Below are 21,198 nucleotides of genomic sequence, written 5' to 3'. Positions count from 1 at the left end.
TGCTGTAATGCATAAATGTTGCAGGGAAATACATTTTTTGAGGGGACCCCTAGTGATAAAGCTAATAAGTTTCACCTTGTGGCAATTCTAGTTTGGGTTTATTACAAAACAGTTTACAGAGGCAAGATTTTAAAAAATTGTACATTTACCGCTACATTTATGTAGCTTTAACATACATGATTGCTCTTGATGGGAAGTTCCAAGCTCAAGGAATGTAAATAAATGTGAGAATTATTGTGCATCAAAGTAATGTAAATACGTTATATCAGGTTATTTATTCAGTGGTTTAAATAGAATAATACTAACATGCTTAGGAATAATGCTGTGAAAAACATAATTGTATATGTGCTTGTGTATCCTGTACTAAGCTTCCATTATGAAATAATGCCACATTAATTTTACAGAGTCCAAACACAACTCTAGTTTTAACTTTCCTATACTTTTGCAATTTGTGTGTTTTTTTTTTAATTTCAAGGGGGAAAAGGATAAAAACTTCTTATTGGTACTAGAAACTATTTACATAGAAGTAGCTACTTAAGAAAAAGAACTACCCATGTGTAACCACTGTTTGAAAGAGGAACAGACTTTAGGTCTAGTTTTTATAGCAGGGATAAAGGAAAGCATGTCCTTTGGAGAAGGAAACCACAAACCCTTGAGGAAGTAATAAAATCATTTTAATTTCCTCTCAATCATCTGATAAGTACTGCTATTAGCACTAATAACAGTTTTTCTAGTTCATAGTCTTGTTCTTCTATAACAAGATTTCCAAACATTTACAAGCTAAAAATTCAACGTTATTAATGTGTAACTGTTGGTGGGCCAATTTATAAATAGAGTTCATATGATATGCTATGATAGAATATGCAGTTAATTAATTTGTACCATCTTATCCCACAGAGTTGATTTATTATTTGTCCAAATGTGGAATAGTGGCCATTAGATTCATTTAATAAAACACTACAATTTAATCAAGACATCTGATTATTGTCTTAAAATCAATTGTTTAAAACTCTGTATACAACATTCATGTCACACCTGTATGGTGTATTGTTTAGCCTACTACATGACATTGCAGTCTCCTTCTCTGAGGACACTTAACAAGAGACTGCTAACTCATGAAAGGAACTAGCCTCCAGGCCCCCAAAGGTTTTCCCTCTGATCACTTGGCTGGGAACATCAAAGGTTTCTGTGTCCTATTTCATTTCTTTATTATCTCAAGCTGAGAACAGCAGGGCTGGTGACAACCCTATTTCCTTTACAGGCTTGCAACTAGGGAAGAGGCAATAAAGATTATAACCCTTGTTCATGTTTTCACAAAATACTTACCATGTAGTAAATGGCCTTTGTTACTTAGGGAGTTCACATGCTGCTTTGGAAAACGGCAGAATAAAGGGTCATTTGCTTACAAATTTGTAATATTTCTTTTTCTGTTATCAAGTGTAGATGAACAGAGTTTTACTTATTCATTTATTAAATATATATCCCATGGTAATAACAGAACTAGGATACAGTTGTTTATTTTAATGTTCAGTCTAAGGATTGTCATTCCCCGTTGGGAAAAAAGCAATTAGTATTATGTGTCATTATTTTAGATTTGCTGTACTATAAACAAAAACAAATCACATAATCAATATGATTATCTAATAAATTATTGGCTCTTTAATCTTTTCTTATCTTTATCAAAGTGGAAAAGTTGGGTTCACTGCTTGGCGGGGGGGGAATCTTCCAGTGAAATAGATACAGTTAGTGGAGAAGAAGTAGTGAAATATTATCTCTGATTGCTATTAGCTATATTATATTTAAAAAGTCAAATATTCAGCAAGGAAATATTTTGAATTCTATGTAAAGAGGAGAAATGGGCTTTTGATCTCAGAGCAATTGATGTAAAGGCCTTTCTTACAAAGGTAGTATGTACTGTAGAAGGAAAGGTGGCCGAAAGCAGGAGTTTCATTTTTTCAGCCCATGGAACCTGCTAATGGAAAAACATTCCTAGAAACCCTCATCAAGAGACAAAGCTGTACTGACCAAAAAATGGCTTTGTGGGAGTATACTTTTCCTTGTCCTTGGAGTCTAAAAGGTTTCCTACTCGTCCAAAAAACTTCTACAGTTTCTTTAAGTTTCTTCAAGAACTGAAGAAACTTCTTGGATGAGAAGCAAAACATTTTCAAATAAAAACCCAAGAAAATCCAGTTGCCTTTTGGAAAGGAACACCTTTGGGTTTCCCCTTATTTCTTTCACTCAGCTGCATCAAGTTCTTACAGAATTGTATGGTTCCATGGAACACAGTTTGAAGAACTCTGGTCCAAGGCAGCTTCTGCTATTCAAATTGTTCAGTTGGACTATACTGCAGTAACCTTTAGCCATAGTCATCCTGCCCATTCTGTTGTATTTGATAATAATGAGAAGTAAAATCTCTGTGTTTAAAGAACTTTAGAGTTTCAAAGGCACTTTGGTCAACTCTGTGTTTTGTAAGATCTATTAATTTTCATTCATATTAGTTTTGTCCTCAGATATGTCTGTCTTGGATTGGAATACACTAAGCCGGATGATGGTAATTCTATATAAGCATTCTGTTCTCTAAGCCAGATAATTTAATGCAATTTGCTACTATGGTTAATTTTTTTCTCTTTCAAGAGACAAATCATTCACTCTGAAAGTAAAAATTTCTTGAAAAATCTATGATTTTCATTCCAACATTTTAATTCAATGGATGACAGTTATTTGTTCTCTTAGAATGTTTTAGTAACAGAAGTCATCAATAATGCTTTTGTTTCCATCTTCCACTGTAATGCCGTGTTGAAATAGGTGTAAGAGTGCAACGAAAGGGTGAAATTAAAGTCAATGCTTCACAAGCCAAAGTCTTGATTCCTCTTCCTTCCAGAACACTACAATTTAGAATTTCACACTAATATGTCAAAAACTTGGAAATTACTGTTGAATCCCTTTACTTCTCTTTCACATAATAAAGAACAAATGTACACTATCCTTAGTTAGATCTTATAAAATGTAAATAGGAAATAAGGGCATTTTGTAAGCTGAAGTTTCTTTTTCCAGAGTTTTTTTTTAAAGGGATTTATGAAGACATTGAGTTTGCTAAAGGTAAGAAGAACCTGTTAAATTTTTCTCACGTATATAAGGGTTATAGATGGTTAAATGCCAATTATACAGTATATCATTTGGAAGTTCTGTGCTGCGGTTAGGAAACTATCAATGATTGTGGAAATCTATAGCTGCAATGAAAATAAAGGATACACAACTCAAACATTTAAAAAGGACTTCCAGTTAATGGGCTTTAGACAAATACAAACCATTTCTTCCCTTGCCAAGAAAACTACAGGGATTTGTCTAGTCAGTCTCCAAGAATTTAGAATTGCAGCCAGTGAGAAGAGACAGACAAATGACCTAGAGCCAAAGGACTGTTCACTAATTCAGAATAATCAGACACATCTTGGACTGGTTTGAGTTATAGCAGGAGGTGGATTTTGTCAAATGTTTTAATCCTGCACTATATAGTGTTATTCCAGCTGCTATTGAATATGTAGTTATGCTTAACTGCATTTTTATTTCTAATTGCTGAACTCAAAATAGTGACATGAACTTGGTTTTTCTACAAACATATATGTTGTTTGCATGAAAAAATGAACCCCAAATCAGTCAGCTACATTGTATATGTGTCTACTGTATATACAGTGTATACAGATAATAGTGTATATCCTAGTATATTTTGCAAACTGAATCCTTGTAATTAACTTATAGTTTAGGGCAGTAATGGCAATTATTTCAGGCACGGCAGTTAGGAAAATGCCTAACTTAATTTGGCTGGCATATCAACTTCCCACCAAACAAGAGAAACAATTTTCTATCTTATCCCAAAGGTACTTTTTTCCAGAGGCAACTGGACTTTCTGGGGTTTTTTTGAAGATGTTTTACTTCTCATCCAAGAAGCTCCCTCAACTCTGGATGAGAAGCGAAACGTCTTCAAAGCAAAATCAGAAAGTCCAGTTGCCTCTGGAAAAAAGTACCTTTGGGACAGGGGTGGGTTTCTCGCCCCGTTCCAACCGGTTTGGTTGAAACGGGGCCGGCGGCATCCTCGTGCACGCGCGCGGCGCATGCATGCGTACTAGCGTCTGTGCGATGCTCCAGCTGCTCCTGGAGGATCGCGCAGGCGCTGTATGCGTCCTGCGCATGCGTGGAAGCGCAGAACTCGTCAAAACCGGGTAAGGAGCGTGGGCGGGCGGGTGGGCCAGTCGCCGTTCCTGGAAGTTACTTACTTCCGGGTTCGCCGACCAACCGGTTCGCAGGGACCGCCGTGAGCCGGTTGAAACCCACCCCTGCTTTGGGACAGCCATGACATGGATGACTGAGAATCTCCCTAGGCAATGTTATATCTTCCTGCCATCAAGGCCACTTGGAACAGTGGCACTCGGTAGCAGCACTGAGGCTGGGCCTGAAGTTGAGGACTAGACCTTGATTTCAGCCCAAGTGCCATCATCAGGTACTTGGGGAATGGTGCAAATGACCCCATGGCCCAGCGGTCCCCAGGTTATGCTGTGCTCCACTGATCTTCAGGCAGCGTGCTCTTAAATTGTGGAAAGCATGCTCTGTTCCCATGAGATTTTCAGAGGTTCCGGGGTCCAGAGAACAAGGCCCTCACATACAACTTCTGGAGGCTGCGTGAGAGCATACCCCATTCTTGTGCAACCTCCAATGAAAAAGGGGCATACTATCAAGAATAGTTGTTGGGTGTTTGTGAATACTGGTGTATCACCAAAAAGGTTGCGGCTTGTGACCTTTGACATGCATGTCATAGGTTTGCCATCACTAGTTTAGTGTTTCATATGTACTAAAATAATTCTTCCATTAAGATTTATCTAAAATCATAGACCTAAAAATCTTGAAATAATCCATATATTTTACTCATCTAAAACAAACAGATAATTCTTGGATTATTTCATTGTTTTTGCTAAGTATCTTTGGTATTTGCTAATACAGCAAAAGCATTTATTTTCTGCATTTTGTATGCATTGTTGCTTTCAGTATAATCCCAACCTATCTTACTACTCCCTTCTGTATTTGCAAAATGCATGTTTCTACTGTTTCCTTTTCCATTCCTGTTAGATCATCATTTAAACAAATGCATTTTCTCTGAAATACCTGATTAGTCTCTGAAAGGCCCCTGAGCATTTTTAAATATTGCACTTCTAAAAGTTTTTTAAATTGTATTTTAAAAATAAAACTTTGCTGTTTTGCTGTAAATGGCAAAATGATCAGGGTTTATTAAATCCATGTTATACCACAGCCAGATAAGCAGAGGATACTTTATCACCAAAGAATTATAGATATTGCTGATTTATAGCTGCACAGTATTAAATTAATTAAATGAAAGTGATAGAATATGTACTAATTTCTGCAACTGTGAATATCTGTATAATACAACTAAAATTAAGTTATAGTTTCTAAAAATATAAAACATGTTCATTTACACTGAGGGAAGTACCATAAATTGAATTTGAAGCCTTATGGAGTGGGAAGTTACACAGATCAGTGGCTACTGTATATGGATTATGCCGGTAGATGAATAGAAGATATAGTACATTTTATCATCCTTGATGACAGAAAGAGTTCCACTATATCTAGTTAGATCTCATCTGATTTCCACTAGAGATATGTAAGAAGTCAAGAGACATTCTAAGTAGTTTTCAGAAATATAGCCATTTAAAAAGACAGTTACAATATAAAATCTGTGTTCCTGTTCCAAACATCATTTGTTCTTTATATAACAACTATTTCTGTACTTTAAAAAATAGACTGTGAAGTCTAGTCTACTGACTTTGAACCTGCCACGTCTCTTAGATCAACCCACCTCATAGGGTTGTTATGGGGGAAAGAAGAGAAAGAAGGTGTATTATGTATATTACCTCTCTTATTTATAAAGGTGAGATAAAAATCTAATAACATCAGATGCCATGTAACTCAATAAGAAGCATCAGAGGGGTTTGAGCTAGATTTTATTTCATAATTGCTCTGTGCTATTTATCCTCCTTCAGAGAAGACAGCAACTTTCTTGGTCATAAAATCAACCAATCACAATAGTGCAATGTAACAATGCAGCCAATTATAACTTCCAATAAATATATGGCTCACTCAATGGGCACCTTGCAAAATGATGGGATGCTTTTAGATATGGCCTTTATTTTGCAATTACCTTGTTCATTAAGAGAATAAAAAGAAGTCTAGGGTCCATATAATCAAGTTTTTCATTGATAAGTGTCCTAAATCTTTTCACTGTAGCTTCCATTTACTTCTATTAATAGAAAAATGTATATGAAGGAGGGAAAAATGAAAGCAGTAATCAGTCTAGAAGCATCCATGGATACAATTCCAGTTGGTAGTGAGGTCACAGAGGGACAGGTGTTATACCACTCTTGAAAAACAGAAGAGGATTTCTCTGATCTCTAATTCTCAGATCTTCTCTTCAGGGGGGATTGTTCCTGGGAGGGGCTTTGTAGGATATATTCAAATCAACCCAGTTAAGAAAGGCTGAAATTATTCCACATCAAGCTGGAACAGAGGTGATTAAAAGTATCTCATATACATGGTTAAAGATATAGCGTCTTGCCCAGAAATTAAATTCTCTCTCTAAGTAAGTAAAACTATGAGCTATGCCCCCATCCAGCTACAGACTGACATTCCAAATTCATTTCCAGAAGAATTCAGAATGTTTGAAATACCAGATGTGGATTGCTGAACAGTTGCAATTTCTGATACATTCTGACTCAACACCGCATAGACAAATTTCAAAGTCAATGAAGCAGATATCCATCGATTCTTCCAGTGCCAGCTCCCTCCAGGACCATTAGAAAGCCATACTATTTTTCCATGGTCTTGTTTCCCCCCGTTTCTGAACTCATAGGAGGGAACACAATTCCTTAATGCCCTCAAGGAAAAGGAATGGGTCATCAGGTCAGTTCTAGAGTAAGTTGGGAAGTGCATTTGTCTCCTTCAGGCTAGAACTGTCATCTAAACTGAATTCACTGGATTACAAACTTGTCAGAAATCCATGATGCTTTCAGTCTGTTTTCCGGATAAACCATATCTCATTGCGACGATTAGGTATACTAGGGTTCTGATATGCTGCCACCAAGTACATTTCACGGAGCACATTATCTGTCGAGCCCAGTAACTCCCAAAGAAAGTGAATCTCTCGCAGGATTGTCTCCTCAGTAGTTGGCCCATAAAACTCCCTTTACAAAAAGTTAACAACAAAACAATAACAACAAAACATAAATATATTGTATTTAATGTCTTGCTCCCTTCCCCTCTATCCACCAATCACCACCCACCTACCTACCCATCAAATCAATGCATGGTTCATAATCTTTTTTTTAAATATGGGGAAAACTGGCCTAAGAAAGAACCAGTCTCTCCACAAGATCCTTTCCCTTTTCTATTATATAACCAGAGGCATATTTTCTTTTACTTAGAAACTATTTTCCCAGGCATGCATACTTTCTTTCCTACCTAAGAATAAAAAGCAAATTGATTCCTGCTCTACTTAAAAGGCTGTTCGGATCTAAAGCATAGCCCAAGTCCATCAGGACTCACCTGGTGATAACCTGAAGTGGTGATCTTTCTAGGATTTGGATTTCTGGATCTATGGGGAGAGGAGGATTAAGCTGAAATTCCTGAGGAAGATAATAAGCGGTGATGACTTCTGGGACCAATTCAGTATTCTCCTTATTCAGGTGGATCTCATTAATCACTGGTACTGTCATCCCCAAGTGCTGGCCTGGATAAAAATATAGGTAGAAATACTAGTTACGAAAGGTAAACCTAGGTAAATCCATTCCTTGTTTTTCCAAACCCCATTAATCCTGTCATGTAAACTTCTACATCTCCCCATGCAGAATAGAGTAGAGTAGAGTAGAGTAGAGTAAAATTGAATAGAGTAGAATAGAATAGTTGGAAGGGACCTTGGAGGTCTTCTAGTCCAATCCCCTGATTAGGCAGGAAACCACTTCAGACAAATGGTTATCTAATCTCTTCTTAAAAACTTCCAGTGTTGGAGCATTTACAACTTCTGGAGGCAAGTTGTTCCACTGATTAATTGTTCTAATTAATCTGATTAACTAGTTTGTACATACCTAGGGAATTCTCTTTGCAGATGTATCTTATAAGTTTCATGAAACCCAATGAGGTACTCTGCTCATACTTGGGTTCTCCTTTGGTAATGCATGCCCATTTCCCAGCAGGGTATAAGCGTTCCTCATATGTTGTTTCCTCGCACTGAACCAAGAAGGAAGAGAAGTGATTTACTGCCCGGGGAAGAAATATCAACAGTATAACAAGGTTTATGAGTTTTAAAATCTAGATAATTACATTATTGGAGTCAAATTTGATATCTTTACAAGTGATATAATTTTTTTAGGAAATGTTGATGTTATGTGAATAAAATCTGCTTTTTCACATTTTTTAAAAAATAAATACAAATTTGGAGAAATATTTATATGTAATGTTACTATTCCAATACACATAACTGATGTAAATGGTTTAAGTAAAATCTGTGTGTGTTTGTGTGCATGCATGTTTGCATCTATGTGTGTATCTATTTTATTGTGCAAATTAAATGCAAAACATATCTTTCCTAATACTTCATTTTAATTTTTATCAGTATAAGCTGAAATTTCAAAGCATCTAAAAGCAGAGACTGCTTATTTTTTGTTTTTCATTAGTCCCTTTTAAAATGTTTTTGAGGGGTTCATGCTTGGCCATAATCTACACTGCACATTTGGTCCAGAAGAATCCCAAAAGGCACCATGTGTTCTTAATATAAACAGACTGAAACAAAGTTAACACAGGCTACAAATATAACTGGTTTAAAAACATTGCCATCATTAAAATTGAAATAGTAAACAGTAAAAAAAGTGGATTTCTGGGAAAGAGATCATCTTTTGGGCTCCAATCCTAATAAATCTTTCCAAATGGTCAAACAAACTGTCAGGATTTGAATTCTGAAAATTATTAGGCTATCTTACTCTGGAATAATTTGCATGGTAGGTTATTTAGGCTGTAGTTCTCTATTGTTTTACTGCAGGTGATGAGGTTTACTTTTGAGCAGAAATATAATAGGATGTATCCTCAGACAAATTTGGTAGAAACTTAATGATGGCTAAAACTAGTTTGGGTGAAATCATGGACACTTAAGGAAACCAGGAACATTGTATGATTTTATTCAACAATTCTTCCTCTTTATATCCAAAAATATGACAGTCGGCTGTATACATATGTTACATTATTCAGAAACAGCAGTTTATGCCTGTTAGGTAATAAATATTTACATGAATATGATTGCTTACTTTCTCATGCTGTGATAAAATAGTGTAGGGCACAGGCTCTCGCACTTGGTTGTGGTGAGTCATCTGTACTATTGGAGCTGCCATGTCTATTGAAACAGAGAAAATTGGGAAAAGTTAACAACTGCATTTCCAAATAATCTTCGACTGTACTTTTATTTATTAAGGGTACTCCACTGTGAAAAGTAATGCACAGGTGGCGGTTCCTATTTGTGGCCCTCCATTTGTTATGCCTCCAACCATGCATAACGAAGTGGTTGAGACTTTAGAGGCTCTGGGAATTGGGGGGAAGGGGCAGTGCTAAATTATGGAGGCAGAAAAATTGCTTTAAAAAAACCTGTGGGGCAGAGTAGAAATAAGCATGCTGGACTTTGTCTATCTCACATTGTCCATTTTTCTTTACCTGGAGTGGCAACAGCGAAAGTCAAAATAAAGAAACATTGAAGTTCCTTTATTCCATTCTAGAGTTCACAGCACTATTTCTCTTGGTCTTTGGTCTGCCGCAACAAAAATCAATTTTTTCTTCTTCAAGGTAATTAAAGAATAGTAGTAGTAAAATAGAAGTAGTAATTTTTAGTGTCTACAGTCTTTAGTGCTTATAGCTAAACACAATACAGGTAAATAATCTTGTATAGGATTGTTTAGCACCAATGATGTTTTCTGATGACAACTCCACAGCTGTGCTGATAGCTATAATTACCATTTCAAAGTAGCTGACTTATTCATAATGGTGTCGCAAAGCAGCCTGCATTTGCCTTTTGAACTGATGTTGTTGCTCAGCAGGGAATCAAGTTCAAGCACCCTGTCACTAAGGCATGCCACAGCTGCAGGATCTTAAACTTGCTTTGAAGGATAAGATCTCTTACAATTCTTCCTCTATCAGCTGCTCCTAATAGAATTAAAGGAATTCTTCCAAGTTTGTGCTTTAAAGTTTTAATTCCACTAGAAATCCACGCATGGTTGGATATCCTCTGCAATTTATTTGATTTTCACAAATAAAATTGAGGAAACAACTAGAGAAGATGAATAGATGACTACCTACAATGCAGTTGCAAAATGGAGCTCCTCCAGCATTTGCTGATGTTTAGGCATTACTGGGTTTTTAAAATTATTTAATTATTTCATAGATTATAATGAGATTAACAAACAAAAATTAATAGTAATATAATGAACATTTGTATAAACATGAAAGAGGGAAAAATAAAAAGGTAAAACCATATAGGATATTGTATTAATAATGAGCTCAGTACTATAAGAAAAAATGTACTGATATCTTCTAATTTTACAATGTATTTCAAAAATCAACACAGAATACATTGTTTTAATCTTGAAACCAGAAGATAACTGTAACAAAATAGGATCAAATCATATAAGCCAGTCCTCAAATTCTTTAAAAAAAGGGGGGGGGGTGAATGCAGTGGAATAAAGAGCTGGTGTTAGTGGAGAGGCTCTGAAGACTTCAAAGACTGGCTCTTCATAATTCCTCTCAGGACAAAGAGAGGACTTAAGATCACCCACAAGTGTTCCATACAACTGCTCCTTGCAAGGAGACTCCTCAGCAGGTTCAGACCTCTAGGAGACAAGGGAATAGCTATCTTTTTGCTCAAATTGTGGTTGGCACTTTTATAGGTCAGTGAATTTATTACTGTACTTCTTTTTATTATGACTTTCAGAAAATGTTATGTTTTTCAGTTACTATGAAGTTTTGGATTAACAAGTTTTACAGAATTGAATTCCCTTCAATCCTTACAAAACAAGTTTTAAATTTAAATGTTAAGTACTTCAAAATATTTTGAAATAAACAGCAAAAGGCTGATTAAAATTTTGATTCTGGTAAGTTATGAATGAATTTGAAATAAGATTTTGCAATTATTTAATTAATATCATGAGAAATCTTTTGTTCGAAATTTTCTTTAAAAAAAAAGTAGATTGAAGCTGAAGACATTAGAGGAAACCAGAAGGAACTAAACACATTAGAATTAAAGGATAAGAATATTTAAAGTTGATTAATACAGAATGGAGAAAATTATTTTAACATATCTAACTGGACATGTTGAAGGATATTTTGAACAGTTAACTTTCAACTCTTTAATTTTAAGAGTGTCTATCTCTATAGATATACTGTGTTTAAAAGATGGAAGATGTTTATTGGACAAGTCTGAGACTCATCTGAAAGTGGATTTAAAAATGACAGACTACAAGAATGACATGAAAAATAATGCTGCACTAGATATACAAAAGAAACTAGCTGATGACAATAATTAAAACGTATACGAAAAACAAATCAAAAGAGTGATCTGAATAATTTTCCTATATTGGATTTACAAAAAATTGTAAAGCTTTTATAAGTACTATGGTTGTTTTTAAAATTTTGAAGAATTTTATGAGAAGGGATGAAGAAAAAAATAAAATAAAGTTCTAAGACACTCTTAGAACAGACTAAAGATAGAATTGTTAATAGTTAAAAGAAAGAATATAAAGTTGGTTGATTTGGTCAAAGTTAAAATATGTTATTTTCTATTAAATTATATTAAAATATGTTATTTCTGGTAACCCTTAATGGACTTTTGCTGACCAGATCCAAATGATGAGACTTTAGGGATTTGTTTATAGATGAGAGGTAGGACATGGTTAAACAAGATCATTTGTTGTATAAGAGGTGATAAGTTACTAAAATTGTTTAATTCTTATTGTAATGAAGGGGAATTCATTTCTTTATATATTTCTTTTCTTTACTAAATTTATATAAATTCTTTATTTTCTATTTTTTTATTTTTTCTGCATTTTCTATTTGCTTACTTTCTTGGTATCCATTAGGGAATGGGACTTTTCATGGGTTATTCCTATTTTGTGGATTTTTTTTTGCACCCTATGTTTATCTTTTCAAGTTTAATGTCATTACTTGGTTTTCCCCCAGTCTATTTTTGTAATTGATTCTCAAAGCTTTCGATTAATGTCTTAAATCAGCAGTTCTTAACCTGTGGTCTGAGGACGGGGAGGGGGGAAATGCAATGTTGTCATAGGAGGTCTGCAAAGGCATGAAGAAATGTTATGCCCTGTAGGTGAAAAATTTCTACCTTCTCTCTACTTTGCAAGTAAAGTATATCAATATGCAGTTACTAAAAAGTTAAGTCATTTTTTTGCCTTGAGGAAGTATCACTTGATGAGTGTTGGCTACTGTTTCCCACATAGAAAACAGCCTGTTTTGTTCTGTTTCATCTTGTTCTTGTTCTTCATCCTGGATCTCATCATCCATTTCATTTAGTTCTTCAAGTGTAATACGAGCCATATTAACACCTCAGCTTCTGCACACACACAAAAAATACAAATTGTATTCTCTTAATTGTTCATGCTAGCAAAGCAATGGTTTCATATCATTTGTAGAGAAAACACAGTATGGAGGGCAACTTCCTGCTTGCTTGTGAGATTGGTAGGTGCTATAAAGATATTGGAACATGGGGATTAATACAGAAATACTTTTCAAAAAATAAAAAAAGGAACTAGTATAAATGTCAAATAGTAGGAAACCTAAGGTACATAGGCTAAATGAATGTTTTCAAAATCTTAGGAACCCAGACAGCCTTCTACTCAATCTTCTTACAGAGCCGAGGTGGCGCAGTGGTTAAATGGAGCACTGCAGGCTACTTCAGCTGACTGCAGTTCTGCAGTTCAAATCTCACCGGCTCAGGGTTGACTCAGCCTTCCATCCTTCTGAGGTGGGTAAAATGAGGACCCGGATTGTTGTTGGGGGCAATATACTGACTCTGTAAACCGCTTAGAGAGGGCTGAAAGCCCTATGAAGCGGTATATAAGTCTAACTGCTATTGCTATTGCTGTTCTTGTTAAATCTAAACCCAAAGTGAAAGATATGTGCCTCTCCTTTTTCTAGATATCAATTATTGTACAATTATTTATAAATGATTTGAGACAAAAATATATTATTTAATTTGCACAGATAGAATAACAATCTTTGAGGATAATTTAATAATCTGAAGGTCTATGTATTATGGACCTGTTTTATTTTATTTATTTTTTTATAAGATGATTTTAGTCTGGACTGTCTGATTTATTGTTTTATGTTTTATATATTTTCCAGTTTTGTACAAACCCAGAATCAATTGGAATTGGGCAGCAAATAAATTGAGATTGGATGGATGGATGGATAATCAATCCTGGTGTGAAATAGTTGGGACACTGGGTAAATTTAGCCAGGAAAAGACAAGTGTAGACACATGATACAGTAATTGTTTTCAAGTGTCTGAGGTGCTCTAAGACTGAACAGAATTGCTCGAGTTGTTGAATGAGTTGTTTGAGAAGTCAGGACAAGAAACAGTGAGTTAAATTGTTCTCACAGTTAGGAAAATTCTCCTTAGTTCTAGATGGCTTCTCTCCTTGATTAGTTTCCATCCATTGTTTCTTGTCTTGCCTTCTGAAGCTTTAGAAAATAAGTTGACCCCCTCTTCTTTGTGGCAGCTCCTCAAATTTAGTTTGCTTAATTTGATTAATTATCTCTGATTAGATTATTATTTCTTATGCTTTGGAAAATCAAGTTATAGACTTCTCATTAGACTTACAATCTTAGGCTATGCTCCAGTGACTCTAACTATAATAGCAATAGCAGTAATAGCACTTAGATTATATATTGCTTCACTGTGCTTTACAGCCCTCTCTAAGCGATTTACCCCCCAAAAATCTGGTCCTTATTTTACCGATCTTGGAAGAATGGAAGGCTAAGTCGAGCCGGTGATATTCAAACTGCTGAAGTGCTGGTAGTTGGCAGTCAGAAGAATTAACCTGCAATACTGCATTGTAACCACTGCACCACCACAGTTTAACAATTATAAATTAGCCAATTCTAGATGGCATTAAATCAGTGGTGACATTCAAATTGTTTTACTACCAGTTCTGTGGGCGTGGTTTGCTGGGCATGGCAGGGGGAGAATAGTGCAAAATCTCCATTCACTCTGGGGCCAGCCAGAGGGTATTTGTTGTTTCTCAGAACTACTCAAAATTTCCGCTACCAGTTCTTCAGAACCTGTCAGAACGGGCTGAATTTCATCCCTGCATTAAATATTTTAATATTTCTCTCTAAAGAGATTTTCTTTTTGTGAAATATATTAAGAAGGAAATCTATTCTTTCCTTGAAATAACTCAGGGCTCTACTAATACATTAACTCTCTGGGATGCATTTAAGATAACCATTATGAATTCTATAAGTGCTTTTGCCTCAGCAAAAGAGAAACTCAAGAGTCTATAATTTTATATAGTTACAGAAGGTAGTTAAAGATCCACAATTATTAATACCACTAATGAATTATATCAAGCATTTACAGCAGCAAACCTAAATTGGAGCTCAACACAGAATAGTTTGAATACTTTGAAAAACATTAATCAGAAAATATTGAAATGAAAGCTAAAAAGGTTATTGCGTTGTCATCTGAAACACACACGAAATTCAGGCCAATGATGGACAGAATCTCGGTTTTAGGATTTTTATATTCAGTTAATGAAGGACTCATGTAACTGAATTATTAATCTTCTGATACCGCATAAAAAGGTCACTGACATGACACATTGCCGTCTATGAAACTAGTCAAGCCCAAAGAACCAAGAAGGTTACAAGGAGTTACTTCCAAGAATTTTATTCATTGTTGCCCATCTGTAGTTAGAAATCTTGCCAGACTAAGGAATCTATCTGCATAACTACCACATATAGGCTGTGAACAGCTAGAGGGAGTCTGTCTTTGTTCATTCTGCATACCAAAGATTCCAACTTCTTTGTCTCTATGCTAATAATCCATCCTGTGATTCTGACCTTTATTCCACCATAGGCACAGAACTTTTACTGACTTATTAGCACCCATATTGTTAGAATCATTTAATTTTTCCATTTTTTTTAATTTCACAAAGCTTTATATTATAGTTATGCTAAAGCCTCAGAAAAATCTCACAAGCTGTAGATTTTGTGCTTTCTTCTGTTACTATGGGTGCAAAAGTATTAATTGCGGTAATAGCCAGGAAGCTACAGTACAGAAAATAATACCATCTATAATTCAGTATTTCAATCTGGATGTGTTAAATAGACGAACATTTAACAGTATCTACCTGGTGATGAATGTTATGACTATTATATATGAATATTACATCTAATTAATGTATCTTGTAAGAGGGATTCCAATCATAACTCCTATTATATAATTAAATAAAACAAAAAATATCTGAAAATAGTTTATTTTCCACATTTATTTTGAAGCAATATTGTTTTACCTTTTAATTGTACTGCATAAATGGGCATGTGTATATAATTAAGTGAATGTGCAAATACTCTTAAGAAGCAAGCACCATTAACTTGCTCACAATTTATTTTCATTTTGCTTGTGAAAGAACAAGCTGCTGCAAAATGGTCAGCATCCTGGGCTGCTGGTGTCCTGTCCCTTTAAGACCTCTCTCTAGCCAGCCCAGAAACCGGTGGATATAAAAGCTGAGCAGAGAGGGAGCTGGGGATGGTGGTTTATGTTCCTGTGAGAAATTAAAACAAGCAGCCTAAGGCAAATGGAAGAGTGACTGTTCTCCAGAAGTAGGACTCACAAAGAGGAGTACAGGTAATCCTTGACGTATGGCCACAACTGAGTCTAAAATTTCCAATGCTGAGGAAGACACTGGTTAAGTGAATTTTGCCACATTTTACAACCTTTCTTACAACATTTTTTAAAGTGAATCACTGAAGTTGTTGTTAGTAACACAGTGGTTAAATGAATCTGAGTTCCCCATTGACTTAAGTGGTTAGAAAGTCACAAAAGAGGATAAATTGACCTGGGATACTGCAACCATCATAAATACATGATAGTTGCCAACGGTCAATTGCCAATTCTGATCGTGTGCCCATGAGGATGCGGCAATGGGTGTAAGTGTGTAAAATGGTCATAAATCATTTTTTTCAGTGCTGATCTAATTTTTAATCATCAAATGACCATTGAGCTGCAATGGTTAGAGTGCAGTACTGCAGGTTACTTCTGCTGCTTGCCAGCTGCCATCAGTTTGGCAGATCGAATCTCACCAGGCTCAAAGCTGACTCAGCCTTCCATCCTTCCGAGATTGGTAAAATGAGATTGTTGGGGGTAATATGCTGACTCTATAAACCGCTTAGAGAGGGCTGTAAAGCACTGTGAAACAATATATAAGTCTAAGTGCTATTGCTATTAAATATATGGCTGTGAGTTGAAGACTGTCTGTAGTAGAGGAACAGGAACTGTGGTAGAATTGGGGAAGAGCAATATAGTAAACAGTGAGTACTAGCCTTTGAGTACTTGTGGATATGTTGTCTCAAGGCCAGATGTGCTTGTGTTGGCCCTCAGGGTTTTGGAGTCCACTAACCTGAGTGTACATAAAAGAAGCAGCAACATTTTTTATTTTTCATTTCATAAGAGGGAAACACATACACTATGTATAATATGAACAAATAACTTATTTACTGATAAATTATACATCTGTACTCTTTCTAGTAATATCAAAATACTTACAGTGTACTGAATATCAAATACACTAAGCATGTTTCTGAATTTCAGTTGGTCAACTTCCCAAGTAAGCATGCCCTGAATTCCAGCCTTAACTGTTTCAGAATATTTTACATATGTGTACATAATAAGAAATATCTACCTTAGATATTCAGCATATACAACTTCATATAGCACTTACTAATTCTGTATTGATTTTTAATCTAAAACCAAAACTACTATATAGCTGAGTGTATATATAAATGTGTATCTGTGTGTGTTTGTATATATTGTATATGTTTTCTAAAAACATAAATGCATACTAATTGAAGAGAATATTGTACTTTTAAAATCTATCAATACATGAGCCATCAGTATTCATGAACTGGTTAGGAATTAAAACTTTTCATTGGATCTAGTCCAACTAACTCTTGCCATACAAATGCTAGCTAGATTTCTCTGACAAGTTGAGCAGAACATGAAGACAATAGGTACGACAAACTGTTGTACCATATAAATAATTTTCAGAAAAAAGTTGCAGTTGATTCTGAAATTGTATTTACTCATCCTGAGTACTAAATATTGTACATTATTTTAAACTCAAAATTATTACAGCATACGTACAATTGCTACTCTCCTGCTGTTCACTTGCTTTGAGAAAAACCTTATTGCTAATTCATGTCAAACAAATATTTTAGGCTCAATTTTAGCAAAGATGTTTGAAGAATCTTTTTTGAAATTTCCTATTTCATGTTACTTTGTAATTTCCTATCCTACTGACCTAAGAATAAACTTTTTGTTGTTAATTATTTAAGATCATTTCCAAATGAATTGTTTTAAAATATTTTTATATAAACAAATGTTTTGGAAAATTGGGAAGACCTTAAAAATTCTAATAGTGAAATAGACAACATTGTTATATATAGTTCTTTCTGTATAGTAAAATAATATTTATAATTGTAATTTAAAAATTCATCTAATTATAACTATTACCAACTATTAATTTACCTTTTACAGTTCTTTTTTTATGTGCCCTTAGAAATTATTGCAGTGGGCCTGCTTGATTCAGCTTTGTAGCATATCCTCCTATTTATATAGTATATTTAGATCAGAGGGGTCAGGCATAGGTAAATGGTTATAACTAAGGTAAGACATAGGTAAATACTGTAACTAAACTTCAAACTTTCTGCCATACTGTTCTTTTTTTTAAGCCACATTTTTAATGTTCTCTGAAACCTAGATTTCTACTTCAAGTAACAGAATGAATGAAATCTCAACTAGCAGGAACCGAGACTCCTTTATGGAGTAAAGAATCTATCTCATTGGCATTTGGGAATACTATGGTGACATGTGCAAGATTTTTTTAAAATTACCTTTTTCCCCCCCTTCTAACCAATTACCTCCTGTGTTAACAGGCAGTTTCAACAGGTAAAGGGGCTAAGCAGATTTGAGTAATGGGGAAGCTACGCCTGGGGTGAATTGGCTCCTGACGGCTTGCGCAGGAAAAGAGAGGGGTCGGTAAGCTTTTCTTTTAAGCCACAGCTCCTCGGCCGAGGTGACAAGACGGTCCGTTCCGACAACCGGGGCTGGAACGGCAGAAGCACAAGCACCTTTAATCGCGGGGGCAAGGAGGGGGAAGCTTGGCGAAGCACCGGTCGATCCCCTCGAAAGGGCAGAGCCAGGCGCGAGCACGGCGAGGCCCCGATGCAGAGCCGAGAAAAAGTCAACCACGATAAAACGCGACTTGGGATTGGAGGTGGGGGGGGGACACACCGGTAAGTCGGGCGCTGAGGGAATCCAACCCAAGACGAAGGTTACGACCGACCAGGGAGGGGAACTTGACACCAGGCCCCGCCCCGGCTCCGCCCAGAGAGGGAGCGCGCCCAACGCCAAAGGGGAAAGGGGACGGGGTCCGCGCTCCACTCCTCTTTATGGGGAGGGGGTGTAGAGAAAGGCGGAGGAAAAGAGGGTTACCTGGCACTTCCGGTACCTTTTCCGACCCGGAATGGATTCCGCCTGCTCGGCGGGGGCGGCGGGGGGGGGAGGGGAGCGGCGGAAGACCAAGCAGAAAAGGCTCGGAAAGGGATGACGTCACGGCCGGGTGGATTGAAGTTTGGGCCTTCCGCCAATGGTTCTTGTTTCGGTCAGTGGGGCAAGTCGTGGTTCCGATCGAAGCCTCCCAGGGCAGGGTCCCCTCCCAGGGCTGAAGCGATAGAAAGGGTCGACCCAGAAGGGCAGCCGTGTTAGTTTCTTGAATCAAAATCTACGAAGAATTTAAGGAATTAACTGGAACGCAAGTGTGTGTTCTAGATTTCTTTGGGTAACGGAACAGTGTTTTCAAGTAAGCATAGTATCTAAACTATAGATATAGAACTTTATAGACTATAAAGTTTAGGGGAAAAGAAGAGCAATGTGGTTTTTTTTTTTAAAAAAATAGATAATCTGGTATAATTCCCCGAAGGTGCTTTTTGGTACTTCAAAACAAGCAGTAAAATCAAATGGATCTGTAGTCCATAATAGGACTTGGGCCACCAAAATTTCACCGCTATCTTACAAAAATGTTAATAACTGCTTAGATTTTGGTGCTTTCCATATTCTCTATTTCATTATAAAGGGATAAAAATTCAGTTGATACACCTGATTGGTATCTAATCATTAAATAGTAATGCCTACCTCATTTTTTATTTGGTTGTAGGGACTTTTCTTAATCACAACTCTGCAAAACAGTGCAAAGCAAGACCTGTCTCGATAGTACTCTTTGGCAGTAGGCAAGGCCCAAAGTTGTGGCAGAAACCATGACTAATTTGTGTTAGCCACCTCATAAAACTCACAATGAATCACGGCCACATTTTAAAATTGGTTAACCAATTTAACTTATGTCTGGATTGTCTGTAGAGATTCTCAGTCATCCAAGTCATGGTTGTCCCAAAGGTGCTTTTTTCAAGAGGCGACTGGACTTTCTGGTTTTTCTTGGAAGACTTTCACTTCTCATTCAGCTCAGAGCTGAAGAAGCTTCTTGGATGAGAAGTGAAATATCTTCAAAGAAAAACCAGAAAGTCCTGTTGCCTCCTGAAAAAAAGCACCTTTGGGATGGTATGTCTGGATTGCAAGAATTCAGTTAACTGCTACTGTAGATGGCACAATGCAATAGAGAAAACCCTAACTCATTGCTGCGCCCTACTAGTCATTTATACTTTTATGACTTAGATAAGATAGCTTTAGCCAGGGTGAGATTATTTTTATATTCAACAGTATGAAATCACAGGTGCATATTCTTTAGCTAGTGTTAGCCTTTATATGCATGAAGTTCTTCCCAAGAAGTTAAGATGCTGTAATATATCATGGCCTTTTGTAATTGACAGATGGAAAGTTTGTCAATGTACAAATTTTCTAAGTGCGGCCCAAGTTCTTTTGATATGGCACCTAAATCAATAACTACTAGGATCATTGCAGTTGATTTATATCATTGATCTTCAACTTCGATTTTCAGATGCTTTGTGATCTTGATACTTTGTGATCTTTTCCAATTCTTTGTCTTCTATTCCCTGGTATTGCTACATCAACTACACACCTTCTTTTCAACAATTAAATCTGGCGTTATATACCAAGATTTAATAAGTTTGTATTTAGAAGTTCCATAGTATTTTAATCTGCTCATTTTTTATAAGTTTTTCAACTCTGCCTTCCAAATTATTCATTAATAGCAGATAATTTTTATAGCTGTATCAGTGAATCATTTTGGCAACACTTATGTGGTTTATAATCAGTTTGTGCAATCTTCTTGCACTAGCTGAGTGTATGACTACTATTTCTTCTGCTTCTTCGAACAGATTAGATTAGATTAGATTGCTTTTATTTATAGGCCGCCCTTTTCCCTGAGGGGACTCAGGGCGGCTTACAACCTATAGGGAGGGGGTACACGTAATGACATATACAGACAATACACAATTAAAAATAGAAGCAACATTCATTCATCATTCGGGTGGGGACGGATCCCAATCTTTAACCCCAGGCCTGGCGGGATAGCCAGATCTTAAGGGCTGTGCGGAAGGTCTGGAGGGTGGTGAGGGTACGAATCTCCACGGGGAGGTCGTTCCAAAGGGTCGGAGCTACTACTGAAAAGGCTCTCCTCCGCGTAGTTGCCAGTCGGCACTGGCTGGCAGATGGAACTCGGAGGAGGCCTAATCTGTGTGATCTAATCGGTTCGCTCGATCGAACAATCTACATTTTGAATCGTTTGATGATTTTTAAGTTTTGGCTTTGATTGCATTAATTCAAATAGCTGGCCCTTGAGCAGCCAAAATCAAGGTGCCATTTTTTCAAGTAATTTTTCAGTTGTAAGTCATTGTTTT

The 21,198-nt window shown here is 36.3% G+C and overlaps 1 protein-coding gene across 8 annotated transcripts; it reads right to left on the bottom strand.

The window, feature by feature from the left end:
- Positions 1-699: 699 nt before the first annotated feature.
- On the bottom strand, positions 700-18,881 carry LOC106539712 (heme-binding protein 1). 8 transcript variants are annotated; one of them, XM_014054567.2, is made up of 10 exons: positions 18,821-18,881; positions 18,220-18,432; positions 17,855-17,932; positions 16,651-16,727; positions 12,498-12,658; positions 9,357-9,442; positions 8,145-8,286; positions 7,606-7,789; positions 7,149-7,244; positions 701-2,885 (listed from the first exon to the last, which is right to left on the bottom strand). In XM_014054567.2, exons 5-10 carry the CDS (start codon positions 12,640-12,642, stop codon positions 2,756-2,758), a joined length of 783 nt encoding a protein of 260 aa, XP_013910042.2. In that variant the 5' UTR covers positions 12,643-12,658; positions 16,651-16,727; positions 17,855-17,932; positions 18,220-18,432; positions 18,821-18,881; the 3' UTR covers positions 701-2,755. The 8 variants fall into 8 exon arrangements, with proteins under 8 accessions (XP_013910049.2, XP_087573789.1, XP_013910042.2 ...); XM_014054566.2 differs by lacking the exon at positions 17,855-17,932; XM_014054569.2 differs by lacking the exon at positions 17,855-17,932 and having other exon boundaries at positions 18,247-18,432.
- Positions 18,882-21,198: the final 2,317 nt, after the last annotated feature.

Source organism: Thamnophis sirtalis, unplaced genomic scaffold, assembly GCF_051295495.1.
Source record: "Thamnophis sirtalis isolate CommonGarterSnake01/CBP01778 unplaced genomic scaffold, rThaSir2_p1.2 scaffold_6, whole genome shotgun sequence".
Classification (NCBI taxonomy): Eukaryota; Metazoa; Chordata; class Lepidosauria; order Squamata; family Natricidae; genus Thamnophis; species Thamnophis sirtalis.
This window is presented reverse-complemented; position numbering and strand designations above follow the sequence as displayed.

Coding starts and splice junctions, on each gene's coding strand:
- LOC106539712 (XM_014054574.2), bottom strand. CDS start 12,642: ATGGCTCGTATTACACTTGAAGAACTAAATGAAATGGATGATGAGATC. Junction 7,790..8,144: donor CTGCAAAGAGAATTCCCTAG/GTATGTACAAAC, acceptor ATTTTTATCCAG/GCCAGCACTTGGGGATGACA. Junction 7,245..7,605: donor CCACTTCAGGTTATCACCAG/GTGAGTCCTGAT, acceptor CTTTTTGTAAAG/GGAGTTTTATGGGCCAACTA.